Consider the following 11,434-nt stretch of genomic DNA (forward strand, 5'->3'; position numbering starts at 1 on the left):
CTTTATTTATCAGCCTAAGTTGCCATAACTTGGTGTCCCTGAAAGGGATTCCCAACGCCCCCTAGGGAAACATCGTCTTAACCTCAGTATGCACAGCAAGAAAGAGCTAAAACTTGGGAGCAGCGACTGGACATAGGCTTTGAGTGGCACTTACTGTGATCTTTTCCCTTTATTTGTGGTGCTACCATTCTTATCTGCAGATTATTTCTTATACTGATGACTTGAACTTTTTGCCCTCTACAAGAATATCGCTATCAATTTCCCCTAGCTTAATGTGTCCGTACTGTAAAGATTAACAATAAAATACAATCTTTCCAAAAATAAAAAAAGGGTAAATAGATGGGATCAGTAGGACTAATGATCAACTCCTTGGTGCTTAAGTACTCATAGAGTCATCTATGTGTAGACACAGTAAATAAAATAGATAAAGTGATCAGGACGTGCATATCATGTCATCTACAACTATTGGGTTAATATCTAGTTGAACTATTATCCTTCTCATTTGAAATTAATATGTAGTTAGTGTCTTTTTGTTTCTTCAATTTATGTATAAATTTTCAATTTATATATATATATATATATATATATAAATTTGTCAATAAATATATATTTTCTTATGGTTGAAGTATGAGAATTTTTTTTTTTTTTCCCAAGTAGAATGCAACTTGCAAAATACAACTGCATCAATAGAACTGTTTTAATACTTTTCATTGCTTTACAGAAAAGTCATAATGTTCCAGTTGGCTGAGATACGGCACATGGTTCGTATCCCTCCGTGGCTGTTTGGCCAAACACTTAATGATGCAGTGGTGGAAGAGCTGAATCGGAAACTTGCCAATAAGGTTTGTAGTTCTATTCTATTAGTTGACATTATTATTATTATAACACTTGATAGTTACATTGCATGTTAAAGGTATTGAATAGCTTAAGATTATTTTTGAAAGATGTGAGTAAAATCTGAGGTACTGAATTATTTTTATTCACAAGAAAGTTTCACCTTTTTTCCTTTAGTTTCCAATAAAAAAGGAAAACAGTCCTTATCATCACCAAAGGTATTTAAGAGTACAACCCAATTTTAGTAATTACAAAGAAGAAATAAGCAAAAAAGTGTAAATAGTATTTTTAACAAATATACCCAAGTGTCTGGATGGAGTTTTTAAAATATGCACCTGTTATCATACCAAGATTTATTGAGGAGGCAAGGTTCATTCCCCCTGAAATTAACCTCACCCCTCAGTGATTTTTTCCTCCTCCAAGTTGTGAGTGCAATATTAATTTAATCTTTATCCACCCTCCCAGCAGTCGAGCCCACCCCCTTGAAATTTTCCCTGCATTTCAGGAAGACCTCCTTGCCCTTACCATGCAGGTTATCCTTGAAATGAATTGTACAATAAGATTAGATTGTATTATGAAATATTGTTAAGCTGTGAAGTGTGGGGTAACAAAACACTGATTTGTCAACCACAGCACTGGCTGGGCTAAGTTCCAACTAATATAAGAATAAAACAGTTTTACACCCTGTCACCCAGTCATTTCCCACAGCCCACATCACTCCTGCAAAGATGAGGGCCATTTTTTTTTTTTTTTTTCCCCAACAGATCTTGAATGTTTTTCTTCAAGTTCCTGATAAAAAGATTTTTTTTTTTGTCATTCAGTTCAATAGGGATTAACATAAATAGAAAAAATTCCAATATATTTCCTCTTTGCTCTTTACTTTTTTTTTTCTTTTTTCCTCTACAGGTGGTTTTGAATGTCGGACTATGTATAGCTTTGTTTGATGTGACATCTTTGGGAGACTCATACATTTTCCCTGGTGATGGAGCTTCACATACACGTGTCACATTTCGCTATGTTGTATTTAGACCATTCATGGAAGAGATCTTAGAGGGTACCATCAAGTCTGCAGATGCTGATGGTCTCCAAGGTAAATATGGTTTGGGGATTGTTACTTTTTACTTTTTTTGTATGTATGTGTGGGTTCTGTTTATGAATATATATAAAAAAGATAAAACATCTAAAGAATAAGACATTAGTGCTAGGAGAGCAAGTATAAATTACATGCACTAACCACAATATTTGATTTTTACTAAACATAATATATTTATTTATGTATTTTATGCAATGATGATTCCACAAGTTCTTAGTCATCAATGAATCAGTTACTAAGCCTCCTTGACCTCACTATTTAACCCCATTTCTTGAATAGTTTTATTACTAATATAATTGTAATTATCACTGCAAAAATTGCATGGTTATAGTGTCATTGAAACTTTCACATATGAAAGAATGAATTTTGAATTTTAATTACTTAGATTAATATTTCAATGTTACAAATCATACACATTATGAAGGTGCTCTGACTGTTCATTTCTTGTGCAAATATATATTTTTATGTGTATAATTTTTGTATTCAAGGGATGTATTTGACTGGTTTTGGTTATATTTTTGTTAGACATACATGGTGTATTTCTGATGAAGATATAATCAAAACTAGTCAGATACATTCTCTTTTGTAACTTTTCTACATCTGTCACAATGAATAGTGTTTGTGTGTTAAGTTGAATATTCTTTTATTTTTGACTGTCAAATGTTTTGACCTTTGTCAGTCTTTTAAAAAATGGTTATATTAGCATTATGTTAAGAAAGTTTAATATATATATATATATATATATATATATATATATATATATATATATATATATATATATATATATATATATATACTTTTACCTTGCTTTCAGTAAGTCTTGGATTCTATGAGGATGTTTATATCCGACGGGATGCCATGATGACAAACTCTCACTTTGACGAGACTGATGGAACTTGGGTGTGGGATTACCAGACTGATGATGAAACACATCACCTTTTCATGGATATTGGTGAGTTACTATTTTGACTATTATTTAACAGCAGTAAATGTAAAACTTACAAATTAGGTTTGTATTTCTTTTGCTAGGTCTCTATTTCAAAAGTTTTTTAGAGTGCTGTTGTTTTATTATTATCATCATATATAAAGTCAGTCCATTACAGAAGGACTGCTCAAGGAAACAAAGAAAGTGGTCTTTATATAGGCACGTGTTCTTTCTAGACAGGTGGGCATCCATTTTGTACACTCTGCCTCGAATTGTCCTAGGGCTATTTTGTTGGTATCTTAAAGAAATACATAGAAATAAATTCATACCAGCAGAATAGCCATATGAGCGTGTATAGGTGGTGGTTGTGTACAGATTTGTTTCAGTTGAGAAGCAAACAGGTTGCCCTAGTCACTGGTTACTCTAAGTAGGTGACCATTGTATACAGGTTTATATCATGAATTTTGGGAGGTTGTTAAAGACAGATAATCATTATATACAATTTGTTACTAGGGCTGGTTTTACTGTGTGTAGTTTTGCCAATTTGAAATCTTGAACTTCTTGTCTGGTAATGAAAGCAACAAATCTCTTTTCTGCAGGGGAAAAAGTACGCTTCAAAGTGATAGCAGAGCAGTTTACAGATACAACTCCATCAGCCCCTGGTATGACTGAGGGAGATGGTGCAGTAGCAGACAGGAAGGAAGGAAAAATTCCCTACATTGTATTTGTAAGTATAATTTTGATGATAGTTATGAAGCACATGAAAAGATAAAAATCTGTTTACTCCACTCATACAAAGCTACAAGCTGGGATTCGCTTGCGGTCAGCTGCTCAAGTAAATAATTAAAAGCATATCATCCTGCTTACAATACATTTGGCTGCAGCATTTGCATTTCATTTGAAAGGCTGTATCTGATCATTGATTGCATTTATCATACAAGAAAACAGGTTCACCCAAGATAATGTTTTGGAGCTCCATAACATAGTAAGAGGACAAAAGTTGCCTAATATATATAAATGAAAATAGTGATAGTAGCATCCAGACTTCATAGATTGTTGATGTCAGGAGGGCATGGACATACATACCAATTTACGAGGGGGGAAATCAGGTGAGGTCAGACAGGCCTACTAATTAAGTGCTTGGTGAATAGAGCCACAATATGTAAACAAAATTCACAAAATAAAACTATTGTGGACAGTATATATGCCTTATATCAATGAGTTATGAGTTATAGTTTCTTTTAAATCAACTTCTGTTATGGCTATATGCAGACAGAGAGACATGAATAATGAGAATGGAAAGTAGTGGAATTTTCTTTTGTGCTTGTTTTATTTTTGAAAACAAGATAAGAAATTTCAAATAATAGAAGAAATATTTATTAATAACTAATATAATGCTTCTCCACCATATATGTATTTTTTTTCACAGGGAGCAATCAATGATCAAGGCTTGGGGTTAGTGTCATGGTGGACAAATGCCAATGGTGACCAGGGTGAAGAAGAGAGGGAGGAAGAGGAGGAAGAGGAAGCATGACCACGGTATCCACAGTGGGCATCCACATTTGCGTTATGAGACCACTGCCCTTTTTGCATGTTCTCAAAACTGCAAAAATGACACTGAGAAAAAGCCTGTGTTCACATATAGGTCTGTGATCGTATGAATAGGTATGAACACTCTTTAAGTGTGTGTCAAAAGTGTTATATAGTGTTTTTTTATTTGTTGTTGGTTTAGGCAAAGTGAAACTGAGGGATTGTTGAGTGTGTAGATTAGATGATGGCTTGGAAACCATGGTGGTTACTGAATTACACACATAACAGCAGATTATTTCACTGGAGCAACTATGATATGATGTGCAAATGCTATTACATATGATAGCTAAAATATATTAGCTGTGTTAAACTTCATATTGTTTATAAAACTAGTCATAATGTATCTGTAATTAATATGCATGTTCATTGTCATATAATCAGGTTTGCATGGGAATACTTTGCACCTCAAAGCATCTTTTTGCAAGAGGAACTGTCAGTATATAGCAGCTAAATATCTGATGAAAAGAAAATCTTCATTAAAGATTATTACCAAAAGTAATATTAACGGCCTACATTTTTGAAGATGCTAATGTTAATTTTAACATTTCAAGGTACTCAAATATCAACATCCTCATCTTCATCCTCATCCACATCATCAGTTTTCTTCATGTCTTCTTCTTTTTCTTGTTGTTGTTGTTACTGTGTTATTCCTACTATTACAACTACTAATATTGTTATCATTCTTCTTCTTCTTATTATTATTATTATTATTATCATCATCAGTGTTATAATTATCATTATTATTATAATAATATTATTATTATTGTTACTGTAATATTACCACAACAACAACTACAACAGCTACAACAACCACAACAACTACAACTACTACTACCACTACTACCACTACTGCTACTGCTACTGCTACTGCTACTGCTACTAGCACCACTACTAGCACCACTACCACTACTACTGCTACTGTTACTACTACTACTTCTACTACTTCTACTACTTCTACTTCTTCTACTACTACTTCTACTACTACTACTTCTACTACTACTTCTTCTACTACTACTTCTACTACTACTTCTACTACTACTTCTACTACTACTTCTACTACTACTTCTACTACTACTTCTACTACTACTTCTACTACTACTTCTACTACTACTTCTACTACTACTTCTACTACTACTTCTACTACTACTACTGCTACTACTACTGCTACTACCACTGCTACTGCTACTACTACTCCTACTACTATTGCTACTACTATTGCTACTGCTACTGCTACTGCTACTGCTACTGCTACTGCTACTGCTACCGCTTCTGCTACCGCTACTAGCACCACCACCACTACCACTACTACCACTACTACCACTACTACCACTACTACCACTACTACCACTACTACCACTACTACCACTACTACCACTACTACCACTACTACCACCACTACTACTACTACTACTACTACTACTACTACTACTACTACTACTACTACCACTACTACTACTACCACTACTACTACCACTACTACTACCACTACTACTACTACCACTACTACTTCTACCACTACTACCACTACTACTACTACTACTACTACTACTACTACTACTACTACTACTACTACTACTACTACTACTACCACTACTACTACTACTACTACTACTACTACTACTACTACTACTACTACTACTACTACCACCACCACCCCCACTACTACTACCACCACTATCACTACCACCACCAATACCATTATCATTACCATTATTATTTCACTTGATTTTTTTTGATTTTTTTTTTATTCATTTATTACTTTCATTGTTGCTGCTAATACTATTGTTGTTCTCTCTCATACATAAAAAAAAACAATAACAAGGATGAAAATTATGATACAGTAATAAAATTGATAGGATATGTGATAATGCTGATATTAAAACTTATGATGTTGATAATAATATGAACATAACTGGTAAAAGTAATACAAGTAATGAATATTACAATATTTATAAGGAATGTTCTCTATACTTTATGTACATTTTTACCATTACATACAGTTATTTTGGTGCACTGCTTTCTTGCTGTAGCAATATCCACAAAGTTTGTAAGGCAGAATAGCAGAGATGTTTGTATTCTTTTTTATTATTGCAATATTTAATTTACTTGAACCTAATGTCCAAATCATGGCCCTATAGGTAATGTTAAATAGAATAATGTTCTGCATTGTTTTCAATAGCAGCTGTCACAGCTGCCACAACATACCTTTTGGTAATGCATGGTGTATGTTAGAATTATCTCATGTTTGATAAACTGATGAAGTCTGAAGACTTATATAAATATATGATAATGTTGAATATGATCAATATGTTGCTGCTACTGTTTTTTTCCTTTTTCTTTTCCTCTTCTTTCATTTTTTTTCTCTTTTTAACAGACATATTACAGCTATTCATTCAGTCCTTGGGTGTAAGGGCAGAAAGTGAATGTTAAGTGTAAAATTCTTACTTTATTCAAAGATGCAGCTTGGAATGTGACTTTTTTCTGTCCTTTTTTCCTCTCCTTTCTTCTCAAATACGTCCAAACTAACTCTCAGTAGTGGGTAAATTTTTGTAAATATAATGTAATGATTATAGATGTTGTCTTATAATCTTTAAGCCTGTAGTGGAACAACCAGTGTTTAATAGGTTTTCAAAATACACTCTTATTCTAATTGTGATATCTGTCATGCCGGGAAACAGTTTATTTCACTGATCAACTGAGAGTGAGGCACGCACATCGTTTGGGGGTCATATGTAGTGTATGGTAACTCCATACTCTTATTTTATGTATAGTATTTTCTCTTAGAGCATTCAGTTTCAAAACATGGCTGTAGTTTTATGATGATGGTGATGATGATGATGATATTTTTTTTTTTTTTTTTTTATACTTCTCAATTGATTATTTTGCTCAGTGAAAACAGGTTACATGGGATGCATTGTACTGGATATTTGGTTGTGAATATTGCTGTCCTATAAATGCATTGTTTTTCAACTGAAGAAGTGGAATTATCTATGAAAACAATCTGAAAAGCTGCATATTTTCATACAAGTGGTTTATGGATATATATATATATATATATATATATATATATATATATATATATATAATTATATATATATAATTTCCATTTTATTAAAAAAAAAACTTTTTTTTTACATTAATCCATATTTTTTGTAAGTTTGCAGGGAAATATCTGTGCTTAAAATCAACTTTGTGTAAAGTATTTTTGTTTCATATTTGTTACAAAAAGCTTTCCATTCTTTTCTTTGGCATTTACTTGCCCAAAGGAAAAGTTTAGTTATATTTCATTTGTGATTTTTTTTTCTTCACATTATTAACATATTAGGTGATGAGCCTAAAATGTTCTATTTCCAGTTGTAACCCCAACCTCCACCAACAAGGTACACTGTTGAGTGCATCATTATAACAGTGTACATATTGAACTGTGATACCAAATAACATGGATTTGTATACTAATATACAAGTTTCCCCCCCATTGTCATTTTGTTCTGTATAATAAGTAAAGTTTTGTACATAATTACAAAGTCTAAGTGTTTTTTTAAGAGCCTAATTTTCATCTCCTCTTAGCAGACTAGAAGGTACAATGAAGCCCTTACAGGGGGACATATTTTCAGGAAATATAGATTGTAAGAAACTTTTCTTTTATGAAAATAGCAATGGTAAAGTATTGTGCAGAGTACAGGTTACAGAAAACCATGATTGGCTGTAAGAGATCCAATGGCTTGCTTTGTACATTTTTACTCAGCCTTAGGTACCGAGTGAAAGTGGTATTCTGGTAACTTCTCATTCTTTTACAAAAGAGCATATGTTCAGCTTGGCAGTCCTGAGGGTAAGTATTCTAATTTCAATTTCAAAAACATTTTATAGCCATTTCCCTTTAGTATATATTTTATATGGCAATTAAAAATTCTGGCTCCAAGGTTGTTGAAATACTACTTGAAGTTTATCGTAAACATTTGTCGTAATCATCTGACTGGTCTTTATTATTGCAGGCTTGTATCAGGGCCAAAGCAAAAAAGTCAAATGTGTTATTTTTGGGGCTGATCCCCTTAGGTGTTATCACAAAATAATTTATGGGTAAGCAAGTGCAGTACAGTAATCTGCAACTTACCAAATAGTATCTCAAGCTGCTATTTTCCAGTACGTATATAGCATCACAGTCTTTTTTTTTTTTTTTTTTTTTTTTTTTTTTGTCTTATTTTATGAAGTTGATAAAGCAAAGTTTGAATAAAAGGAAAATCTAGGTTTTCTTTCTTTATTATATAGATCTCTTAACTTTTTTAAATTGCAAAACAGTTGGATGATACAAAAAGTTGGACAAACAATTAGTGATGAAGAGATAAAGAAGACAGAGGAGATGTTACAACTTTGCAATTTCAAGGTTTCAAAATATTCTTAGTCTTAAGAAAACCTGCTTAATCATCTTAACTCATATGGATAATAAACAAAATAATTTCTTGATATTTATTCTTCTAATACATCAAGTGCAAAACTTGTTATAACATTCAAATGAAATGGAATGCCAGATTCCCAGTTATGCATGTGACAACAGATGAAAATTTATGATAGTACACATATAATAAAAGTCTTTAAGCACACTGCAATAAGAATGACACTTAACATAAACAGGAAAAGATGATTTACACAAGAAGCTAGTGAATGGAAAAGACATTACATTGACAGATACAGAAGGAAAAATGTAACATGCTCAGTTTGCTTTCACACACATACATACTTTATGGAAAAAAAAAACATGTACATTCAACATCAATACTAACTCGGCACTTCCTCGTCAGAACTCTCATCTGCTTCGCTCTGAATTTTCTGAAAGGAGAAACACATTCTGCTATTCAATAACATATGTGCAATAATATACTGTAAATACAATTACTCATATTTTCTTAGTATGAAAAGAAAAAACTTTGAACAGTCTTGTAATTCATTTTCAAGAAAGGTGAATAAAGGTGAATAAAGGAAAATTATATCTTACCATCTGAAGAAAATCCATCAACTTCTGAGGGTCCTGGCCAGTGCTCAAGTCAACTATATCCAAAGGTAAACCATACTGCCTGCAGAAACAAATGAAAAATGATTGTCAAATACAAATCTGATATTAACATGAGATTATATTGTAGTATGAAAAAACAAAAAAAAAAACATAAATGTACAGATAACAATGAACTTACATGTATGGACTTGGCTGGACCCCTGTGGCATCTGATATATACCTAAATTCTGGGGAGGTGTCTCCATCCTCACCAAAACTATATGTGTCTCCTATTACTGAGTCTGTTTGCCTGTTGCTGTCCACAAGATTTCGCTCGTTATATTGTATAATATCGCCTTCTTGCTCCTCCTCTTCTGCTACTTCTTCTATTGTCTGCAGAAACAAGAGGTACATCAGTATCCATGACTGTATCATTAAGCTGTTAATACCATAAATTTCACTATAAAATATCAGTGCTAAATATTACACCAATGCACTTAAATGCTCACATACTCTGTCTGTACTTGGCCTAGTGTCTTCTTTCTGCTTCAATTCAGACCATGTAAAGAGAAGACCATCTGTTGTCTCCCCAAAAGGGTTGAAATCAACAAGGGTCACATGGTCTTTTGCTGGGCGATATACATCGAAAGTATCTATAACAAAAAGAACATTTATATCATGAAATTAGATTATATTCCCTTATGAATTATATAAAATTCAGTAAAACAATCAATGTTCTAATCTATGGCCAAACAAGAAAATGCACAAAAATTCTTAATTATCACAACCAACTTACAACAAGAAAGTGGGAACCTATTTTCTATGTTTTCTCTCCAGAAGCTCACAATATCACTGCAAATTCTGGTCTTGTCACTTCCAATACATCCATAGCTCTGGCTTGTATCCCGTTGACATATACCTGTGAAAAAAGACATTCAGTTCTACAAACCCTCATTTTGGAAAACAACAAATACTGAACAAATATGTAGTTTTATATGTGATTCATATGAACACTATGAAATAAACATAAATCTGAAAAGTAGGGCTTGTCAGCTTAATGTAACCCAATAAAAATTGCCAGACATTGTAAATCTTTCAATATATTTCAACCCTAATTCACTTCAATCTAATGTCACTACTCCTATTCAGAACAATATGATCAACCTTTACCATATCACATGTTGTCAAAATCTGTGGGACAAAGGATGTGTTGAGAAAATAACACGATTTTCAATTGGGTTAATTGCTCTGTTCTTGAAACTGCCTGAAGCTATATCTTGGCTACACTTATGACACACATGTATATACATATACAACACACACCCTTGATACAGACACAAAAACACAAACGTACAGACACACATAAAAACATACTTTAAGATATTTAAAAGATATGTACTATGCACTGTATATGTAGCAACATCACACTCCTTGATTCTTTAATACACAACAACTTATACTTTCATGAGTTTGGATAAGCCATTATGGATTTTCCAGTACAACTATTAATCTTCTATATAGTTCTTAAGACAATAATCTCTCTGTGCATTAAGCCACCATTGCCCGGAAAATGTATGCAGCTGTTATTATTATAGACTTTATGATCATCACAGTGTTTCTGACATTACCAACAACAATATAAGATACCAGGAAATATTTCTAAAAATCAAGGAAAAAGGGTAACCAGGTGAGATAGGTAGTACTCCTAACTGGCTCATTGGGGACTCAGTACTCGTGGAGCCATCTATGTGTAAAGACAATTAATAAACTAAAATCACAGTAGGAATGGCATGTACATACATGCTATCCCCAGTAATATACGGTGAATCATGTTTTAAGGAAGTATCAGAATAAAGAGTAAAATGCATGAAAAACACTTAAAAACAAAATATACTGACCAATTAGTTCCTTATTTCTTACGAAGCACCGGAACTCGTTGGATGGGTTGATTTCCATCCACTTTCGCAGGATGAAGTAGTAGTCAATACTAGTGTTGGGTTCATCA

The 11,434-nt window shown here is 32.9% G+C and overlaps 2 protein-coding genes across 2 annotated transcripts in view; one reads left to right on the plus strand and one right to left on the minus strand.

The window, feature by feature from the left end:
• Positions 1-5,123, plus strand: part of LOC125044785 (DNA-directed RNA polymerase III subunit RPC8-like) — a 6,274-nt gene extending 1,151 nt beyond the window's left edge. Inside the window, exons 2-6 of the mRNA XM_047641737.1 lie at positions 722-842; positions 1,741-1,924; positions 2,742-2,879; positions 3,452-3,579; positions 4,282-5,123. Coding sequence (XP_047497693.1) covers positions 732-842; positions 1,741-1,924; positions 2,742-2,879; positions 3,452-3,579; positions 4,282-4,386 — 666 coding nt within the window. The 5' untranslated portion in view covers positions 722-731 and the 3' untranslated portion in view covers positions 4,387-5,123. The remainder of the gene's footprint in view (positions 1-721; positions 843-1,740; positions 1,925-2,741; positions 2,880-3,451; positions 3,580-4,281) is intronic.
• Positions 5,124-8,894: 3,771 nt separating this feature from the next.
• LOC125044681 (cell division cycle protein 123 homolog) lies at positions 8,895-11,434 on the minus strand (the record flags this gene model as incomplete). Its single annotated transcript, XM_047641495.1, is given in 6 exon segments — positions 8,895-9,266; positions 9,433-9,511; positions 9,629-9,822; positions 9,943-10,082; positions 10,226-10,348; positions 11,328-11,434. Coding segments are annotated over 6 exon segments (694 nt in total), but the record flags the coding sequence as incomplete, so codon positions are not given.

Source organism: Penaeus chinensis, chromosome 36 (genome assembly GCF_019202785.1).
Source record: "Penaeus chinensis breed Huanghai No. 1 chromosome 36, ASM1920278v2, whole genome shotgun sequence".
Lineage (NCBI taxonomy): Eukaryota > Metazoa > Arthropoda > Malacostraca > Decapoda > Penaeidae > Penaeus > Penaeus chinensis.